At 56.6% G+C, this 21,615-nt stretch overlaps 1 protein-coding gene across 1 annotated transcript in view; it reads left to right on the top strand.

The window, feature by feature from the left end:
- The first annotated feature begins 20,431 nt into the window (after window positions 1–20,431).
- PEAR1 (platelet endothelial aggregation receptor 1) overlaps window positions 20,432–21,615 on the top strand; it is a 14,511-nt gene continuing 13,327 nt past the window's right edge. The window contains exons 1-3 of the mRNA XM_012559109.1: window positions 20,432–20,532; window positions 21,247–21,351; window positions 21,382–21,512. Of these exons, the coding sequence (XP_012414563.1) occupies window positions 20,432–20,532; window positions 21,247–21,351; window positions 21,382–21,512 (337 nt within the window). The remainder of the gene's footprint in view (window positions 20,533–21,246; window positions 21,352–21,381; window positions 21,513–21,615) is intronic.

The raw sequence follows: 21,615 nt of genomic DNA, 5'->3' as shown, positions 1-21,615 counted from the left end.
CCCAGGTCAAGCTTCCCAGACCTTCAGACCCTAAGTGCCTCTCTCTGTATGTCATGTTCAGAAAGGCTGGTGCCTCAGGGAGGGATGGCAGTCAGCTGCCCCAGTGGACAGGGTGGAAGCATTGAGGGGCTGAGTCTGACTTGTCTTGGTGTGCCCCTCACAGAGCAAGTGCACAGGAGGACAAGTGTGTGGCAGGGAGAGGAAGGAGCAGGACTGGTGAGGGAGGCGGGACCCTTGTTCCTTCCGCATGGCTCTAGCAAACTGCTTGGAGATCAGCACCTGGAGGCCAGGTGCCAGCAAGGTGGCTGTTTCCTAAGGACGCAGGCATCTCCCCGTCCCATCCTGCCCAAGGGAGGACGTGGGGTGCCCTTGCCCTCTGCCGCTCGGAAGACCACTGGCCTTACTGAGTGGCCGGCAGCTTCAGTGGGCGTCAAGGCTGGGTGAGGTCCCCCCCATCACCACCACATCAGGGGACCTGGGCCCTGCCCCCATCTTCCTCAACCCAAGGGCTGGTGCTCCACCCCGAAACCAGGGAGGCGCGGCTTTCCTCTGTTCCTGCCACCGTTCCCCCTCACCCCCACCCCTCACTTCCCCCACCAGCCCATCACTTCCAATCACCTGCCCAGTTCCTGCAATAACCCATGGCTCCCCAGGGCTAATCTTGTGGCTGGCTCGTGTCCCTGGGTGCCCAGCCTCCCCACCCGGTGATTCAATCTGGGTCTTATCACCCCTAGGCCTAGCCCGGTGGCGTCTGCCTCTTGTCCAGGCTGGTTAGTGCTAATGGAGGTCTGACCCAGGGCTGCAGGCTGACTGATGGTGGGGGGGTCTGGTCCCTGAGGGCCAAGTTCATGGGCCCTCCTCTCCTACCCTGGGGTGGGTGGGGCTGCCCCACCCCTGTAAGGGAGGGCGCTCAGAGACATGGAGTGATGGGGAGGAGAGAGGATGGGAAGTTGGTGAGGGAAGCGGGGGATCAGATCCAACAGGTAAGCCCAGGGACAGATGCTCAGAGAGAGGCAGAGATAGGGACCTGCAGACGCGGAGACATGGGGAGAGACTGCAGAGGGAAGCAGAGACGGAGGAGACACGCCGACAGACAGAAAAAGACATACAGACAGACCTAGATGGACACAGACGGAGAAATGGGGGGCCGATGAGCACCTGAAACAGATATGGGTGGGACAAGCAGTGGGGTCAGAGAATGCCCTGGAGACCAACACGGACTCCTGCGGGGGCTTTCTGTCTCACCCACAGCCGCTCCTCCCCACCCACCTCTGCCTCTGAGCCTCTGTCCAGGGCCTGGGAAGGGTGGGCCACTTCCAGCCTCAGAGGCTCTGGGGGTGGAGGCATAAGGGAGTCAGCTCACCCCACACTGAGCAGGAGTTAGGGTCTTCACTGAAGCCAAAAGGAGCCCTGGTGGCACAGTGGTTAAGTGCTCGGCTGCGGACCAGAAGGTCGGCAGTTTGAACCCACCAGCCATTCTGAGGGAGAAAGATGCGGCAGTCAGCTTGTGTAAAGATTTACAGCCTTGGAAACCCCATGGGGCAGTTCTACTCTGTCCTCCAGGGTTGCTATGAGTCGGAATGGACTGGAGGGCAATGGGTTGGTTTTTGGTACTGCAGCAGAGGGGTGGAGGTCACGTAGAAGACGGACCTGCAGGGCACGGGGAGCATTTCCAGGGTCAAGAACATCAGGGCATCAGCAGCTCTTAAAGCAGTAGCCGGAGGCATTGCTGGAAAAGATAGACAGGTCAGCTCTGGAGGTGAAGGGTTCTGGGAACAAGGTTTGGGCAGGGAAGGGAAACTTCCAGGAGAGTGTGGGAGGGGAACTGGATAGCTTTCATCCATCTGGGAGCAGGAGCTGAAGCCCATCACGCCAGCTCCTTTAGGCAGTCTGGGCCCGGTGCGGTGGACCAGGGATGGGAGGGGGCTCCCACCCACATTGTCAGTTTCATGATCTGAAAGCCCCTCCCACTCCCTCCCTTCCACTGGTGGACCTGCAGATCTGCACATGGACAGGCGCCCTGGCCTACTCCACAGCCCCCCCAATCACTCATAGCTGTTGGACTCCGTTGTGATTAACTGTACCCCCCTCCACCCTGCTGCTACCCCTGCCTCCTCCCTGTTAATTACCTCCTGGCTATGCCAAGTCCATTAGCGACCCCTCCCCATGAGGGGCCTAGCACCAGCTGAGATGGATGCTTGCAGGGAGATCGATGAGATGGGGCCCTGAGGACCCCATGGGGGGATGGGACCAGGACAGTAACCTGAGGCTGTGGGGATGGGACATCTGGGTCCCCCAGATCTGGACGAGACCCCTTCCTCCATCCCTCCCTCTCGGAGAGGGCTGTCTTGGTTAGAAGACAGAGGCCCAGAAAGGGTGATGGGCACCTCAGAGACACACAGCATTGAAGAAATGTTAGAACTCTCCTTTCTCGAAAAGCTTCTGCCAGCTATTCTGTGCCTTCTCTGGGGAGAAGGAATCAGTGGTGCAGAAGTCAGCGGGGCTCCCCATGGGCCCCCAACACTGGGATGGGTTCTGCAAAGAGCCCAGGGATCCAAGCCACTCCCGACCTCCTCAGACTTCCTAACCAGTTTCTGCCTCCTTCCCACCCTGCTCCCTCAGGGGCTGGATTCCCGACAGGAGAGCAGAGCATCTGTTCGGGTTTCCAGGAATGAGGCGGGCAGAGCGCTGGAGCTGCAGGGGTGAGGGATGTCCTGTCCTGTGCCCCCTTGATCCCCCTGGCTGAAGACAGACCCTAGCGAGCATTCCAGACACAACAGGCCCTGAGCTTTCTAAGCACCAGCTGGAGAGAACCTGTCTTGCCAGATTCCTGAAGTGGCCTTGAACAGGCTGCCCAGTGGTGGTGAGGGGGACAGTCCCCGGAGGAGCCGGGATCCGGGAATCCAAACTTGCAGCCCACTGCCAGGCTGTTAGGCAGTCCATGTCCCCTCAGGGGGGAGGGAGGTGACTCCACTGCTCCAAACATCAGTCCTCTTCCAGACTGTCTCTCTGTCCCCCCACCCTCACGCCGGCTCTGACGGTCTCCTGTGATAAGGTGGACACTCTGAGGAGCTTTGGCTGTGGGGTGGTGGGGAGGAGAGAAATCTGGAGCCAAGACAGACAACCAGACAATGCCATAGGGCTGGAGCTGCAGGAGGAGCCATATGGAGTGCGGAGGGACATGGAGACAGAGAGGGGCAGCCCACAGCAGTGCAGGGCACAGACAACAAGGCAGAGACTCCGAGACGCAGGACAGATTCCCAGGGGCCCATGTGTCTTCCACTGAGCCCTGCCCCTAATCCAGCCCTTGGAACCAGAGTCTCTTCAGCCCACCCTCCCACTAAGCTGGCCCCCCCCTTACTCTTCTCCCAGGGCTGTGTCACCTAGACCCTGGAGCCAGTTGGCCTGGTTCTGCTACTTAGCAGCTGTGTGACCTTGGACAAGTTACTCAAGCTCTCTGCGCCTTAGTATCCTTCTCTGAAAAATAGGGATAATAATAGCACCGACCTGTAGGGTTGGTAAGAGGTTGAAACAAGTCCCACGTGTAGGGCTTTTCCAAGAGCGCCTGGCCTGTTGCTGGTGCTATGTAAGTGTTTGCTGTTTTCATCTCTCTTTCCCACCCCTCCTCCTCCTCTCTATCCTGTCACAAGGCCTTGGGTATTCCCAGCCTGGGCCTTGGCCCTGGAGTTTGGGGGTGGGGCAGGACAGGCTGGCAAGTTGTGTTTTGGGGAGATGGGCTCACAGAAGAGGTGCTCTGTCCCCTGACCCCAAGCACCCCTCCAGCTGCAGCAGCTTGGGACAGAGGGGACTTGCCTAGCTGTGGAGGGGTGAGGGGGGAGACTCCTCCTCTCTCTGAAACCCTGGGAGCCTCAGGTCTCTGAGCTGCACCAGCAGGCCCTAATGGAGGAAGAGACTCCAGGGCTGGCAGGGAGAGCAGGGCCCGGTCTCCCTGGTTTTCCCTAGTGGGAACTCCCCTCTCAGTTTCCTTTGGGAAGCCCCCAGGGATTAAGCAGGGACCTTGGCGCTCCTGTAGAGTGCTTCTGAGATCACAAATCCTCACAAAAATCAAGTTTCCAAGGAGGTCTATCCAGGAGTGAAATAGACCTGCCTAGACCTTCTATCCCTTAGTCCCTTGGCCTCCCATTCTTGAGAGCCAGGAAGTCCTTCCTGCAGTCTACCCTCATGCTTGCCACCTGGATCTGAAGGGGTTACTCAGCTCCAGGCCTGCCCACTGAGGTCCCAGCTGCCTGGGGCCTGTGGTCAGAGCTAATGTAGGCGAGAGTTGGAGGACAAGAGGGGATAAAGTTATTAGCGTCTTCGTCTTTGAGGGATATCGATTGTCAAGTCTCCAGACTCACTTGGTCTTATAACGGGGCTCACGGGGGTGTTGGGAGGGGCTCAGGAAAAGCTCACAGAGCCCCCCACCCATATCTTTTAGTGGGAGCTGGGCTGCCTGGGATTTCTCAAAGGAGGGGACTTATAGGGACACAATTTGGGAGGCAAGGGCTCTGGGGAGGCAGGGGGGAGGTCGAATGGGCTGAGAGTTAGGCCTTGGGGTCCTGGGCAAGGAGCAGACTGTCGGGTGGGCCAAACAGTTATTTAGACCTCAAAACTTGGGGTGGACGTGGGCTTGGTTTCAGTTCATGACTCTTTTTTTTGGTGTGTGTGTGTATTTTTGTGTGTGTGTGAGACAGAACAAGCAGTGGAGCTAGACAGATTCAAGATGGCGGCCCAGGGGGAGAAGGCAGGGGATCCCTCCTCCTGAGACTCATGTACCCACAACTGAGTACCCACCACTGAGCTACAAGCCTCCCATCGCAGCGGCAAAGCCTCCTCCACTAGCACTTCGATGTCCCGTGACACCTTACCTGCTCCTCTCCCGGCAGCCATCAGCGCCATTTGAGCTGCATGTTCTCCATGTGATTACGTTTGCAGGTGTGTGTGTGGTGGTGGGATGTGTCACCCCTTCCCACCCTTGGGTGACTTTGGTCCCAGTGTGTCTGGTTTTGTGTTTGTGTGTGACAGTCCTTGTGTGTCACCCCGTATAAACTGGGCTCTCTGCATGGGTTGTGCACATTCCTTGTCCCCAACCTGAAATCAGAAGGGATGGGGACAGAAGAAGCGGCCCAGATGTCTGTCTACCCTATCCAGAGAGGGCCCCTCTGTGGCACTTCCAGCCTGAGGTTTTCCAGCTCCAAGCTGACCATGTCCGTGGCGGTGGGGGGCGAGGGGATGGAAGTTAGACTGCAGGAAGACTCCAAGGAGGGAGAGACTCAGAGAGGGAGATGCGGGGAGAGTGGCAGGGGCTGGGGTGTGGGGACGCTGAGAACAGAGGGTACGGTTTCCCTCCCTCAACCCCTTCCTTCCTCCCTCCCTTCCTTCCTTCTATCCTCTGGATTCCTTTCTTCCTCCCCTTTCCTTCAGAAGCAGGGAGGAAGGGGCAGGGGTGGCTTCTCTGGGCAGGGGGTCAGGCACTTGGGTTCTTTTGCCCTGGGGGAGCCAGCTTCCCCTCTGCGGGGCTGGGAGAGGAGGTAATTAATGACTGTGAGGCCTGGAGGGGAGAGTGTTCAGGGCTAATGTTGGTATTAATCAGGAGCGGGTCCCCAGCGAGGGATAAGATTCAGCTGGGGCACGGCGTGTGTGTCTGTGTGTGTGTGTCTGTGTGTGAGAGAAGTGAGGGGCTTTGGGGGACCGAGAGCTCCTGACACATCCCATCAGCCTCCCTCCCTCCCATAAGGTTCCCCTCCTCCTCCCATCCATTGTTACAGTCTCCCCTACCCCTCTTGTTTTCTGGAAGTCCGTCCTGCTATCTGTCCTCCAGCCTCCTGCTGAGGGAGGGGCAGCATCCCTGCCCAAGTCCAAGTCCATCCCTGGTTGTGGGTGGTGCATATGGCCCCCTCCCCACAACCCTTCACTAGCCCTTCCCGTGGGCAGGTGCATTAGGTGATTCCCGAGGCTGTCAGCCCAGCTAATTGCCTCTCAACCTTCCCCTCATCACCAGGGCGGCTCCCCACCAACTCCATTAGCCCCCCCCTTCTCCCCTGATAGCCCCTAAATCAGCCCCAATTATTCACAGGGGGGGTCTGGCTGAGCTGTGATTACAGCAAGAGTGGAGGGGGCGAGGGGGGGTGGGAGTGCCATGCAGGCTGGTGGACAGAAGAAGTGGGGCTGAGGCTGGTCACCAGGCCTCCAGCTGGGAGACGGAGAGGAGGGGGCTGGGGACCACCCAGAGGCCTGAAATGGAGGGGAAGGCCAGGCTGGAAGATGGGCAGCTAGGGGTCCTGACTTGTATTTCAAGGTTGCCAGGGCTTACCCCCCACATACAGAGAAGATTCAGGAGGGTGAGGTCAGCTGGGCTTGGTCCTGTGAGTGGGTCGTCCTCGCCACTGTCATCGGCATCATCCCAAGTGTTTATGATTAGCTTATTAGGGTTTGGCCCTGCCACCATGCGTCTGTGGCTGGAGTGGCAGGGAGAATAGCAAGAATGTTCTATTCTTGTGGGCTTTCCTGAGAGGGAGGGCATCACCACCCCTTGCAGCCACGACCCAGGCCAGCCACCCACCCGTGAGGCAGGAGGGGGCAAAGGCTGCTTTCTCCCTCCGTCTGTGTGTTCTGGCGAGCGCCTTTCTGTGGGGCTGTGGGTGAGACAGGGAGTGTTCATGGGGTGTGTGTTGACATTCGACCTGCTCAGTGACTTGAGGTGAGCTGTGTTTGTGAAAGACAGTGAGACCAGCCTCATGCTCAGCCTTCAGCTGTTCTCTCCAAGCAGGGTCACGGAGCCCTCTCTAGCCCTCTCCCAGAGCCAGGATGCTCTGCTCAAATGCCTTCAATGCAGCTTCCCCTAGGATTCGCCATCAACCCTTCCCATCCTGGAGCGAGGAGGTGCCCAGACCCGCCCACTAGTCCACCCACTCGTCACCCCTTCATCGGTCCCACACGGCCATTGCTCACCTGGATGATTGCAACAGCCTCCTCGTGGGTCTCCCTGCTTCCACCCTTGTTCCCTACAGCCTCTTCTCAACATTACAGCCAGAGCGATACTTTTAAACCCTGAGCTGGGTCATGTCTCTCGTCTTCAAAGTCCTCCAGCGGTTCCTCATCTCATGCAAAGCACAGTCCAACATCACGACCACAGCCTACAAGGCCCGTAGGATCTCCCATCACACCCCTGTCCTCAGCCTCTCCCACCACGCTCCCCGTCACTGTGGTCCATCCTCCTTGCTCTTTGAACTCAGCAAACCGTCTGACTTTGGGGTCTTTGTACTTGCTGTTCCACCTGCCTGGAGTGTTCTTCCCTCAGACATCTGCGTGGCTCCCTCCTTCACTTCCTTTAGGTCTTTACCTGGAGGTGACCTTCTCGGTAGGCCTTCCCTGACCACCTTTCCAAAAACTGTACCCCCGGCACGCCCTATGCCCTTTCCCTGTTTTATTTTTTTCTCCATAACACTTACCTAGTATCATGATTTTATTTATTTGTTTTATTTATTTGTTTTATTTATCATCTCTCCACTACCACCATTACTATAATATAAGTTTCATTTTTACCTTCCATATTTAGGCAGAGATTTTTGTTGGTTTTGTTCACAGCTATAGCCCCAATGCCTGCACATAATAGGTGCTCAACAAATCTATGACGAATGAATAATCAACGTTTCCCAACTAGCATAGGAGCTCTTTGAAGGCAGGGAAACTTTATTTCTTGTCTAAATAAGTTATGAGATATAAAGGTCTTAGAATAGTTCCTGGTAATCAGTAGGGGTGCGGGCAGTGGTGGTTCTATGGTAGAATTCTCACCTTCCATGCAAGAGACCCAGGATCTATTCCCATCTGTCAATAGAGGCTTGTGTGTTGCTGTGATGCTGAACAGGTTTCAGTGGAGCTTCCAGACTACGACAGACTACGAAGAAAGGCCTGGTGCTCTGCTTCCGAAAATCAGCCAATGAAAACCCTGTGGATCACAATGGTCAGATCTGCAAGCAATCATGGGGATGGTGCAGGATTGGGCAGGGTTTCATTCTGTTGTGTATGGGGTCACTGTGCGTTGGGGGCTGACTCCATGGCAGCTAACAGCAATCAGTAAGTATTCAATAAAGGTTGTTAGTTATTATCAACATCATCATCACTGTCATCAGCTCTGTATCCTGGGCACCAGGTAAACACAAAATGAGAGTTTGTTGAACAAAAGTATGAATGAGGAGCCCCTTTGAACCTTCTGGGAAGCCTTAGAGGGACTTCCATTCTTCTAGCTATAGGCCTGGGTCCAGGAGGTTGAGCTGGGTCCAGGAAGGCGGAAGAGCATTGCTCAGTGTGTTAGCCATTCACTCTAACATTTTCTGAGCACTTACTTTGTGCCAGGCACTGAGGGCGCAAAGATGATTTCAACCTGGCCCCATTCCTTGAAGAACTCAGTCTAGAGAGAGAGAGAGACAAGCGTCACACTTTCAAAGGCAAGGGTGGGGCCGGGAAGGATGGCAGGGTCTAGAAAGACTGTCAGAGAAAAGGGCGGATGAGCTGAATGTAGAAGGATGAGAACAACTGAGCCTGGGAAGGGCATGTTCCTTCTCCTCTCTGGGCCTCAGTTTCCCCATCTGCCTCTTCTAGGTGCTAGATCAGATGCTCTTCAAGGCCCCTCTGGCTTCTGACATGCTGCAAATCTATGGTCTTGGGCCTCCGGGTTCTTGAGCTGTGCTCTGGTTTCTGCTGCCCCCTGCTGGAGACTATTGGTAGTACTGAAACCAGGAAAAGCAATCTTCAACCTTGCCGTCTTGCCTTCCTTCCCCAAAGCGAGCAGCTCCGTCTAATCCGATTCTTCCTACACCTCTCTCTCAAAGCACCCAACTGAACAACACTTGCTTGTCTGCCAGATCGAAGTCTCCCATATAGGAAATATTCTCAATACATATTTTTGGCAAAGGACTTGAAACCAGAACACATAAAGAACTCATAACTCCTATGACCCAGTAACCCCACTCCTAAATAGCTACCCCAAGATAAATGAAAATACATGTCCACACTAGACTTGTTTACGAATGTCATAGTAGCTCCAAACTGGAAAAAACCCAAGTGCCCATCAGCTGGAGTAAAGACAAGACAAGGTGTGACATATCCATACAGTGGAATACCACTCAACAACAAAGAGTAATGAACTATTAACAAGTAAGTAAAATAAGCCAGATAAACGAGTACATATTGCATGACTGTATTTACTGGAAATTCTAGAACTAACAAATTTACAGTGACAGAAAGCCAATCAGAGTTCTTGTAGGGCTGGAATTGGGAATGGAACTGGGTGGGGCATTATTTGCAAAAGGGCACGAAGGAACTTTTGGGGTGATGGAAATGCCTTTTTATTTTGATTGGGGTGGTGGTTACACAGGTGAACACACTTGTCAAAACTCATCGAACTGTACACTTTAAATGGGTACGTTTTTAATTGTATTTGTACCTCAGTATAGTGGATTTGAAAAGATCTGTCAGGGAGGGATGTTCCTGCCTTTCTCCTCCGGAACTATTGTAGCATTTTCTGTGTCCGGCTGTGTGACACAGTGGTTTGGAAAGCGAACCCTGTAGTCAGACGAACCACAGACCTGGTTCAAATCCTGCTTCTGCCACTTACTAGTGTCCTAACCACGCTGGACATCTGTTTCCGCGTGTGTAAAATGGGCATAATCATGGAACCCATTTCAAGTTAAGGGTTAAAGGAGACAATACACCTACAGGGCTAATGATGATGAAAACAAATGTTAGTTGTTATAATAATGATCTCTGACCCCTCAGACAGAGGCTAATAAGGAAACGTCCGTGCCCTCAAGGTGGGGTACACAATGCCGTTTAAGCGCTTTCTCCCACTCTGTCTGTGTGGACGGTGACCACAAGGTGGCGCCAGCGCCGAGCTCGGTACGCCCGGAAGCGGCCGCAAGGGACTGAAGCGCCAGGGCCCGGGGGCGGAGATCTTGAGGAGGACGGAGAGATTGAGGGGGGTGGAGAGATTGAGGGGGGCGGAGAGATTGAGGGGGGGCGGAGAGATTGAGGGGGGCGGGCAGAGCGGAGGCCGCGCCAGAGGCTGCTTCCCGGGATCATACCCTTCTTAGTGTAATTTGGGCTGCGGGAGAAGAGGAGGAGCCTCTCCCCGTCCGCCTCTCCCAGACTAGGATGCGCCCGTCGGTCCCCGTTTGGGTCTTTAATAGATGGTGGTTGTTGGGCGCTCCCGCCGCGCTAAGTACTGGGAAGGTGCCCGACACGGACGCTCTCGTTGGTTCCCCTATGCAGCCCCACTTTGCAGATAGGAAAGCTGAGGCAAGAGAGGTTAAGTAACAGGCCACGTGCTGCACAGCCAGTGGACCGTCGAGGAGGAACTCTTGGCTCCGCTCGTCACCCCTTCTGCTCCGGGTCCAGGTTGCTGAGAGCCGGCCCCGCCGCTCGGCCTCGGCGTGATCGCACCCCCAACACCGTTTCCCGCGCGGGCACTCTGGATCTCCCCTCCCCCGGCTCCCGTTTCCTTGTCAAAACTTCCTGCCTTGGCGAGGTCCCGAGTTCCCACCCCCTTCCTGCCCCCCGCCCTCCGCTCCCCTCCCCGCCCTGCGATCCACAGCATTCCGCCGCCTCCCCCGCCGATCCCGCAGTCGGGCTGGGGCTCCACGCAGGGACCCTCGCCCAGCTCTCCTCCAGGCCACCCCGGCGGTCCCCACCCCAGGCCCGTGGAGAGACAGGCCCAGGGGCAGGTGCAGGTGAGTGACTGCCCCCCTCCCCCCAGCGCGCAAGTCCCAATGGTAAGGTCCCGGGACGACCCTGGCTGGGAAAATGGGCAGGGGGACCCTGAAGCCCCCTCCTCAGTTGGGAGTCCGAGACTTCTGGACAGATAGTAGGGAAAAAGGAGACATGGAGAAAGAGACGTGAGACGGGGGCCCCTGGAGAGGAACTAAAGGGGATTAAGAGTTTCCATCCAGGAGACAACCTGTAAATGAGATGCAAATGACTGTTTCCCGAGCGCCTCCCTGTGGGCTTTGTGAGTGGGCCCGAGGCAGCCTCCGCCCGGTTGCTGTCCATCTCGGGGCAGGGGGAGAACGGGGTACCGGCTCCTCGCGTTTCCTCAGGGCACCTACATTGTAGTCAAGTGCCGGAGTCCCAATCGCAACTCTACGGCATTAACTAGCTCTGGGACCTTGGTCAAGAGACTTAACCTCTCTGTGTTTCAGTTTCTCCATTCTAAAAAAAGAGTAATAAAATATACGATCTACCTCGTAGGGTTGTTGTGTGACTTGGATGAGCAAAAACATGTGGCTTGCTTAGAACAGTGCCTGGTCAGTGCATATTATTAGCCTTGCCCCTCTCCACACCTGGGAGAAATGTTTGGGATGATGCAGGGAAGGGACCCAGGTTCCCTGGTCTCTGGCTCTCATACCCTTGCCAGTTCTGAGGACTGGGAAGTTGTCCAATGTTCGCAAGCATCTGGATCCCCAGATAGCCCCATGGGCTGAGGGTCTGAGGTGGCACTAACAGCAAGGGGGTGGTGGCCGGGGGCTCCAGGAGCCCAGGTCTCAGCAGAACCATCCCTCATCCTCTCCTCCGGCTTCAGCTTCCCTGTGGTGGTTCCCCTCTCCTGCCCTTTTATGAGTGGCCTCTCCCGAGGCTGGCTGTGACCCTGGTCCCCAGGGACAGGAACAGCTTGTGCTGGCCTGAGGTTCCCAGGCTCAGCCAAGCCTCTGCTCTGGGCAGGACTGGGCAAGGGGTCAGCTCTCAACGCTAGCTTCGACTGGGCCTGGGCGGGGGGGACTGTTTTCTGAACCCCATCCCAACCCAACCTTGGTGTAGTGCCTGTGTGTATATGCACGCACGCGTGTGATCCAGGGCGAGGGGGCAGCTCACTGTCTCTGGTCATCTGCCCCCACCTCCACTGCTCTCCCACTGCCGAGGCCTCCTGAAGCCTCCCTGCCATCTTCCCCGCTGCCCTGGGTGCTGCCCTTCTCTCTTCACTGAGAGGTGAAGCTCAGCCTTGGCATTGGCATCCCCTCCCTTCCCTATCAGACTGCCCCAGAAGAGGAAACTGGCTCTCCAGGCAGGCCCATCCACAGCTGGAAACTTTGGAGAGAGATAGAGGCCACTGGGCTGCTGCCTGTCCTCCCCCCAACACACACTGCTGGGGAGGGGGCTGAGCACAGACAGGGCCTCCACCAGGGTGCTCTCCTCTGAGTGGCCTTGGAAGTCTTGAGAAAGAGACCTCCTGGGACTCCGGCGAGGCCATTGTAGCTCAGGGCAGGGTGCTGGCTCTACTTCTGGCCCCTAACAGATGGGGGAACCGCCAGCAGGAGGGAGGAAGACAAGACAGGGAAGGAGAGAGAGAAAGGCAGAGATATAAAGAGACATAAATACTAAATTAGAGAGAGACTGAGGGACGCAAACACAGAGGCATAGAGGCTGCTTCAAATTGCAAGGCCCGGAGGGAAAAAGGCAGACTTAGAAAAAATAGAGCACAAACCTAGAGAGACAACAAGGGGGTGGAGACCTAGGGAGGCAGAAGACCAGAGAGAGACCAAAAAAAAAAAAAACCAAACGCATTGCCACTGAGTCGATTGTGACTCCTAGTGACCCTATAGGACCCTATAGGACAGAGTAGATCTGCCCCATAGAGTTTCCAAGGAGCAGCTGGTGGATTTGAACTGCCAACCTTTCGGTTAGCAGCCTGAGCTCTTAATCACCGCGCCACCAAGGCTCCAGAAAGAGAGCCAGGAGGAGAAAGACGTAAAAAGGGGTGTCCCAGGGTGCGGGCTTCAGAGCTTGATGGACCTTGCTCTGCCTATTATTGGCTGTGTGACTCTGGACAAATTACTTAGCCTCTCTGGGATACTTCTTCAGCTATAAAATGGGTGTCATAATAGCCCCTACTTTGTAAGATTACTGAGAGAATTAAATGAAAGGATCTGGCCCACAGCATGCATTTAACAAGGTGTGGTAATTAGCGTAACACCCACATGAGGTGAGATGGAGACCTCCAGGGAGAAACAGCGTGTGGTTGGCCTCTGGGGCCTCCTGGGTCCCTTCTCCTGCCTCTGCCCCACCACTGCACTCTACATGGTGGTATCTGGGACCCCATCCCCTCTGTTTAGCAGGAGGTGTGTGGAGGGGACAGTAAGGGGGTGCTGTCCCTGGGCTGGGAGGGGCAGGGTGAGGGCTCAGGCCGTGTGTGCGGGCACACCCCTCCCCAAGTGACTCAGTGCCTGACAGCAGGGTACACTCACCCCTTAGGAACTTGGAGGCCAGCCTAGAGGAATTCCTATGGGAGGTCAGGAGGGCAGGTCTGGAGACCTTTCACTTCGTACCATTGGAAGTTCTTTCTGAACATGACACCTTCCATTTTCTCCCCGCTGCCCTGTCGTGAGGGCCCTGGGAGGGGCGCCCATTTCTGCTGTCTGGTGAGCCAGGGAGAAGCCACAGCCCCCAGCATCCCTCGCTTTCCCCCACTCCCATAAAATAAGGCCAAGGTTTATTGGAGTTGAAAAGGATTTCAGGTTGATCAGTCCACTCACTTTACAAAAGCTTAGTTACCGCCTATCCGTGCCCAGCACCGTGCGTGCCTGCGAGCGTGCGTGCCTGCGTGTGCGTGTTCAGATGTGGGCGGTGCTGGGGACACAGCGTGAGGAGGACAGAGGAGTGTCCTGCCCCTTGGGAGGCCATTCTAGTGGAGGAGACCGACCTCAATAAAAACACAATGACTTGTAGGATGGACACTGGGAGGGAACCTCCAGGGGCACTAATAGAGCCTCAGAGATGAGTAAGATTTGGGGGCATCCCAGACTGGTGGGGAAACCAGACTCACAAACTGGTAGTCTCAAGATGCGGTGTCCAGCAGCCCAGACTGAGGTGTAGCAGGGCCTGTGGACACCTGGACCGGCCTGCGTTCGTGCCACATGCCCCAGAGGAGGGACAGTGATACCACGCCTTTGGGTGGGGTCTGGGGAAGCGTTGGGCCTCTGATCCATGACCAGTTTGGAGCTTGCCTCAGGGCAGAGATGGGAAAGAAGAATAACGTAGGTGCTCTGTAGGGCATTGGAGTGCTGAGAGACTGTGCTAAGAGCCTGCAGGAAGGCTTGGGGGAAAGGAGAAATGGGGGAGGGTTAGGAGCCACTGAGGGGGTGTCTGAAGAGACCAGCTTTGAAGGATGCGTAGGACCTGGGCAGAGGCGGCTGTGTGGTGGGAGATGGGGGGTGGGGGCAGAGGGCTGTCCAGTGTGAGAGGAACACGGGGCAGGGGCTATGGGGCTGGACACCTGGTCGGGCTGGTCCCTGGACCCCCTTTCCTGTAGTGTGGGGAGCCACAGAGAGTGTCAGAGATGGGTGGTGGCCACAGCAGAGCTGCACTTTCTGAGGCTGATCTGGGGGTGGTGAGCAGGGTGGACCAGAGGGGGCAGCTGCTCCCTAGACTATATTACTCGGGGGTTACCCCTTCCCACCACTTTGTCCTCTGAAGCAGAAGATTCGAATCTCACAGTTGCCTCTGGCGACAAGTAAGCCCTTGGGTAAGTCATTTCACTTGAGACCCCCGTGGCCCACCTGTGAAAGGGGGATAATAATCACTAACACGCAAGGGTCGGGGCTGGCTCTGGTCCAGCAGGCGAGCAATAGATGTTTGGTGAATCACAATCCCTGCAGAGTCCCTATTTCCTGATTAGTAAACAGGTCGGTCTGAGGACCCTCTAGCTTCTGTTTCCTGAGCCTCTGAGAACACAAGGCCGGCCCCTCACCCCTGCCCCCCTCCCGCCCAGGCCCAGCCTCTGGCGCACACACACAGGCTTCCTGTCCCTCCATCCGGCAGACATGCCAGGCATGCCGAGGGCCTGGCTTGGCTGGGGTGTGTAGGAGGGGCTCTGTGCTCTTGTGTGCAAACATGTACGCTTGTGTGCTGTGTGTTGTGTGGAACAGAGCAGGCTGCGGTGGAACTGGGTCGGAGCACAGCCCTGTGTGGGGGTGGAGTGGGCTGGGATCCCACTGCTAAGTGGGGGGGACTACGGGATCCTGTCTCCATGGCCCATGGCCGGATGGGCTGGGAAAAGGCAGAGACAGAGAGACAGAGGCAGGGGTAGTCACGGAAAGACAAGAAAGGCAAGGCACATGTAGCACCACACCAAGACACGTGGCTTGGCGAGTGAGTCCTGGCTTCCGCTGCCCCCTTGAAGGTGAGCGCCCTTGTGCAGTGCACTTACTGTACGTGGCAGCCCTGACTTAGGAGGGAAAGAGAGAGAAAGTCAGAGACCTCGAAACTGATTAAGGAAGGCAGAAAGCCGAGAGTGTCTGATGAGGAAAACGACAGAAGGCAAAGAGAAAGAGGCCAAGAGCCTGGGAGGTTGGGGGAGTCTGCTTCTGAGTCAACACACGTCCACTGGGAAGCGCCCAGTCTGAGGGTCTATGCCGGGGTGGTCACCGGAACCAGCCATTCCCACCCTCCCAGCAGCCCTGGGAAATATGGGGGATTGTTATCCCATTTACAGATGAGGATCTGGAGGCTTATAGGGCTTAAGCGACGTGACTGAGGTCACATAGCTAGTAAGTGGCAGAGGCAGTAGTAGAACTTTTGGACTCCAGGGTGGAAAGGGGAAGAGAGAGAGACATGATCAGAGAAGAGAGGACTGTCATGAGCCTGACAGGGAGCTGGTGCTCAGGCTGCGGGAAGTAGAATCCAGGCGTCCTGTCCCATCAACCGCCTCTGGCTTCAAGTTGCGCCTGGCGGGCGGCCCATCGTTCTGGGGTATCAGGTTCTCGGGGGAGCCTGGCCCCCTCCCACCTCTACTTCCTTTCTTTCTGTCAGCGTCTGTGGCTCGATCCTCATTCCGGGATCTTCCTGGGAGTTCTTCAGAAAAAAAATAGGTGACAGTTTTTTCCTGAAATTAATACTCACAAGGCATGACTGTGCGAAGTGGAGTGGGGACTGAGCGTGTCGGGTGCAGGAAGGGCAGAAATGAGGGTGGTCAGGGAAAGAGCTGATGTGAATCGAGCACTTTACGTATGTACACGTATGTACAAGCATGTTATGTATGTACGTGTACGTACGCATGTAGCGCTGTGAGCACTTTCCCTATAGTAACTCACTTAATCCTCAGAACAACCCTAGAAAGGAGGTGCTATTATCATCCCCATTTTACGGATGAGGGAATTGAGGCACAGAGAGGGTAAGTAACTGTCCAAGGCCACACAGCTGTCCAAGCCACGCACACGTGCGTGTGTGTGTGTGTGTGTGTGTGTGTGTGTGTGTGTGTGTGTAAGGCCACACAGCCCATAAGTGACAGAGCTGGGATTAGCACTGAGGTGTGAAGGGGGAGGAAGCAGGGAGTAGGGGATGCCGGAAGGGAGGAGAAGCAGGGGAAGCCGGAAAGGAGCGGGTGGGAAGTCCCCCTTTCTGTCTCACTTCCATCATTCCCACTCGTGCCCTCTGCCTTCTATAGAAATGGATCCTTTCCTGTCACCAGGCTTTCTAACCGCCCCCCGACCCAGGAGGGGCTGGGGCATAGTGAGGATAGAGGGGGCTCCCCACCAGAGGGAATCAGCTGGGCTCCCAAGGGGAGCAGGGGCTGGTGAGAGGGGTTGGGCTGTGTGGGCGTGGAGGCAGAGAGGGCCTGGATGCTGGGAGGCCGGGGGAGGCGGGATTGGGGCCTGGGGGCCTGGCCAGGAGCCCAGTCGTTTTGCATCTCGAGGTAGAGGAGAGAGAAATGTCAGCTCATTCCTGACTGTAAACACATGCCGGTTCCCACGCCTCCATGGAGTTCTTGCGGCAGTTTCCACCCTGTCCCCTTCTCCTGTCCAGCCTTCTGCCAGGGTCCCCCCACCAGCAACTGAGACTATTCCTAAGAGATGCAGAGCTCCTAGGCTTCCCGCTGGGCTCAGGACAGACTGGAACCACTGTGAGGCCCCTGCCAGCAGCCTGGCTTGGATCTCTGCTCTGACGCTACTAGCTGTGTGGCCTTGGACATGATCCTCACCCTCTCTGTGCCTGCTTACTCATCTGCAAAGTGGGAATAATAATAATACCTACCACCACGGGTTGATGTAAGCTTTCAGTGAGATGATCCATGTAGATTGCCCAGCACCCTGCCTGTCTCAAGTACCGTAAATGATACATAATGGCCACATTACTATTCTGGCTGTGAGGGATGGTGTCTGCATGCCATAAACCAGAAGGTCAGTGGAGGAAGGGGGTTAACTAGGGGAAGGAGAGGGGGCAGCTGAACGGGAAGAGGGGGCATCCAGCCTGCAGTGGGAAGGTCAAGGTTACCCCTCAGCAAGTATAACGTGGGCCCCTGAGGTGAGTGGGAAGCCAGGAGTGTCTGATGAAAAACCCTGGAGGGGTAGGTGTGATCTAAAGGGCCCAGTGTCACTGCCACTGCAAGTGGGGTTGGGAAAGATAGGCCAGTGCTTCAGGTGGCCTAGCCTTACAGGGACAAAGGATCAGATGGGAACAAGCCTGGGAAGCCAGGCTGGGGCTCTGGGCTCCTGTTCTAGCCAGTCTTCCCTGGGGTTGTACAGGCCACACCTCTCCCATCCCTGCCAGGGCTCCATCCCATTTCCCCCCACCCTATCAACCACCCACTGGTCTCCCCTGACCCCACTCTGGCTTCCAGCCCCACAGCTAACCAGCTGACGGCCTCCTCCACTGCTCCAGCCCTGGCCAGAGGCCCTTTGGGAAAACAACCTACCCACCAATCCAACAAGCTAACCTCCCAGCCAACCAGAGTGAGGGGATTAGAGTGGACCCCTCCTCGTGCTCCCCATGCACCTCCAGTCCACAGGAAAGCCCCCAGGTGGACCATGTTCTCTAGAAGTTCCTGGGAAGAGTGAAGGGCATTCACCGTTACTCTGGACTGGTCGGGAGTGTGAGAACGGAGGAATGAGCTTCTCGGTCATTCTCGGCGCTCAGCAGCTCGGCCTGCATGGTATCTCCTCCCTATGCCTCCATTCAGGCCCTACCTGCTGCAGGTTTTGTCCATCCCACCATGGCCTCGAGCTCTGGGGCCATGTGCAGGGCAAGGAAAGCTGGGAAGCCCTGTGTGGTGTAAGAGATGAGGCTCACCTGGGACAAGGTGACCATGTTGGATCTGGACAGGCTGAGCTCCAGTCAGAGGAAGGGAGCCCACGCCAGGGCCAGAGTTGGGGGTCCATCCGGGAAGAGGGAAGAGAGGAGAAGACTGAGGGATGGAGATGGGGATGTGCGGAGGGCTCAGGGTCTTGCCCACGCCCAGGCTGCCAAGTATACTGGAGGCAAAAGTGGGGAGGGGGTTAGTGGGGGCCAGACAGAGAGAGCCCCGGAGGTGGGCCTGGGGCCTGTAAAGGTGGCTAGAGCAGGGCAGGCGTGGCCGGGGTTAGTTTTGGGAGCTTGGAAGAAGGAGCCAGCCCTGGAGGGAAGGATGACATGGGGGTGCAATGGAACAGACTGGGGAGAGCCCCTGAGGGACAGTCATGCTTCGGCCTGGCTCCCTGAGGATAGGGCTGGGCCCTCCTCAGACCGGGGTTCCCTGAGGGCAGGGCAGGGCTCACCCTCAGAGTACCTGGCCATACCGCTCAGCTCAGGAGACAAGCCACGAGAAAGAGGGTCTCCTCTGGACCCTGCCTCACATCCCACACTCCCTGCTGCTCCCCTTAGCCCTCCCCTCACCTCCCCACATCCTAGCCAGGCTCTATTTCCTATTTTCAGGCTCCATATCCTGAGTACTGGGATCCCGGGATAGTCTTCAGTGCTCTGCCCTGGCCCAGCTCACCTGAGTTCCCCAGGTCCCAGGATGGCATTGAGGCCTGGTGAGTTACTTGGGGACTGAGGATGGATGGGCGGAAGTGCAGAGAAAACTAGAGGTAGAGTTTTGCCCTGGGGGAGCTGTGATGGGGCAATAGAGCCAGAGCATGGGGGGGGGGTGCAGGGGGTTGTGCACTGTGGCCCTGCGTGAGCCCAGGGGCTGGGTAGAAGTGGGGCGGCAAGCTGGGAGTCCCGTGTAGGGAGAGTTGAGAAGAGAAAGAGGAGAGGCGGGCCAGCCACATAGCTGCCAGGGTGGAGATTAGACTGTGGAAGGGATGGGGTTAAATTAGTCTATCTCCTTCTCCAAGACCTTGCTGTGGGACCCTGGGAGTGTATGGGTGGGGGCGTGGGGTGGGGCCAGGAGGCAGGCATTCCAGAGATACCCAGGGGGGTAAGGGGCCAGCAACCACGACCTTTCTCTCTTCTCGGAAAAATTACAAGCAGATGTGGGTGCCTCAGGAGGTCTAGAGCAGGGAGCCAGGGCAAGTTTCAGGAACACCAGACACAGAATTTGAAACCAGCAGTGGGGGTGGGGACTCAAGGAGTTCGGTCTCTGAGAGAACGGCCCATCCAGGGTCCCGACCCTCCTCCCACTCACGGGCGGGCCGGGAGTGAGGAGATGGCTGGAGGCCCATTTCTCAATGGCTAACGGGTGGTCTGCCCGAGGTAGGGGCTCTCCCTCATGTGTGAGGCCAGACTGGGGACCTCCTCAGGTGGCAGCACCTAGAGCTGGATGCAGTGGTGTGCTGGCAGATGTTTAACAGACGGCTCTGGAGTGCGCATGTTGGTGGGGGAGCCCGTTGGGGATGTTTGCTGATTTCTGTGGTGTAAATAATCCCACCATGCCTGATTTCAAGATACCCACGGGACATCGCTGAATGTGGAGGTGGGGAGAGATGGGCATAATTTGAGCCTATGTGAGCTGGCTCCAGGACTCCACTGGTTGGAAGGGACCTCCTTCAATATCACTTGACCCAGCCCCACTCACATCCCAGAAAACAGGACGCTTCCTACAGCATTGCACCAAGGTGGTGGGGGCCTCCGCCTGTGTTCATCCAGTGATGGGAGCTCACAAGCTCAGGCAGCTGACTCCATTGTTGAACTGCTCTGACAGTCCCTCCTCCAACTGAGCCCAAGTCACCCTCCTTCATACCTTCTCCTCATTGGTTCCAGTTTCACATCTTGGTACAAATATCAAAGCTCTAGGTCAGTCCCTGCGCTGAGTGCTGGGGATTTAGAGACAAAGGGCACTGGGTCCCTGCACCTGCAGGTCATGGTCAGGGAACAGACACTATTACAGTGGTGACTGCTTACGGGCTGAGAGAGGGGATGGTAACTGAGCTTGATCTTGAAAGCTTCACTCCAGGTGAAGAATGGGCTGAGAGAGCAGAGCAGAGAAGGGGTGGTAACTGAACTTCATCTTGAAAGCTTCATTCCAGGTGAAGAATGAGAGGGAGACCCTCTAGGTAGAGCAGAGAGCGTGAGCAAAGGCTGGAAGGCAAGAATAAGATCTGGGGAGCTGGAGGCCAGGGAGCAGGGGGCCGGAGGACACGTGGACCAGCCTCTCTGTCGCACGCCCCTGCTCAGACCCTCGGTCCTCCAGGTTTCTGGCTGCAGTGCCCTTGCCAGCTCCACACATGACTTGTTGAAGCCCTCAGCAATGTCACCACCTTTGAGTCCCCTCCTTCTCCTGGCCCTGGGCCTGAGACTGGCTGGATCCCTCAGCTCCAGTGACCCCAATGTCTGCCGCTTCTGGGAAAGGTGAGAGGGGACCCCTGCTCTGCCTTCAGGCTCCTAGGTTCTCCCTACTGGGGCTCCTCCTCCCCATTCCTTCTCTTTCCTCCCTCCCTCCCTCACCCCCTTTACTTCTCTGCTTCTACTCTCTTCCCCTCTTTGGCTGCCTCTGACTCCATTCCCTTTTCTGACCTGTCTCAATCTCTGTCCTGTCTCTGACTATCCTTTCTCTGTCCCCCTCTCTGTCCCCATGTCCCTTAGTCCCTGTGGCAGGTTAGCTGCAGGACAGAACGCAGGGTGGGAGCCACTTACTGTGGAACAAACAGAGGGGCTGGCCCATGGGGAGCAAAGGGACAGGGTTGGGAAACAAGATCTAGGGCAGAATCTGGCCAGAAATGCCTCAGCCCATCTCCATCAGCTGGGCCCGGAAGTCTGTTTCTAGCTCAATCTTCCCAGATTGAGAGGGGGATGGAGGAGGGGAGAGGAGAAAATCAAAGGGTGTTGTCCAAAAGTGTGAGGACAGGGCTCTGATGGGGGTATCTGCGAACATTCTGATCTGGAAGGATCCCTCTAGACTTGAGAAATGGGGTGGGTTGGGGGGGTCCTTCCTAGAAGCCCAAATATTGGGGTGGTGATTCCCCACTGAGGCCACGCCCTCACGGCCCTGCTTCCTGCCTCTCCCTGTGTCAGCTCAGGCCTCCCTCCCTGCCTGTGGCCCCTGACCCTGTGTCTGTCTTGCAGCTTCACCACCACTACCAAGGAGGCCCACTCCCGGCCCTTTAGCCTGCTTCCCTCCGAGCCCTGCGACCGGCCCTGGGAGGGCCCCCACATCTGCCCCCAGCCCACGTGAGTGTCCCCTCCCCTCCCCTTCCACAGGCAGATGGGCAACAGCTGCCTCAACCTGGCCCTTGACCCTTCACACCCGTTCTCTCCTCAGAACCTTGAGAGTTTTGAGGGAACATTTGGCCTCAAGGCACTCATTCCTGGTGTGGTGCGTGTGGATATATGTATGAACGTGTGTGTTTGGGGTGTTTGAGGGGTGTGAATGTGTGTGTGGTGTACTGTATGTGTGTGGCTGAGTGGGGGCAAGGAGGGAACACCCCTTCTCTA

Source organism: Trichechus manatus, unplaced genomic scaffold (genome assembly GCF_000243295.1).
Source record: "Trichechus manatus latirostris isolate Lorelei unplaced genomic scaffold, TriManLat1.0 scaffold00213, whole genome shotgun sequence".
NCBI lineage: Eukaryota > Metazoa > Chordata > Mammalia > Sirenia > Trichechidae > Trichechus > Trichechus manatus.
The sequence above is the reverse complement of the archived record's forward strand: the minus strand, read 5'-3'. Positions and strand labels throughout refer to the sequence as shown.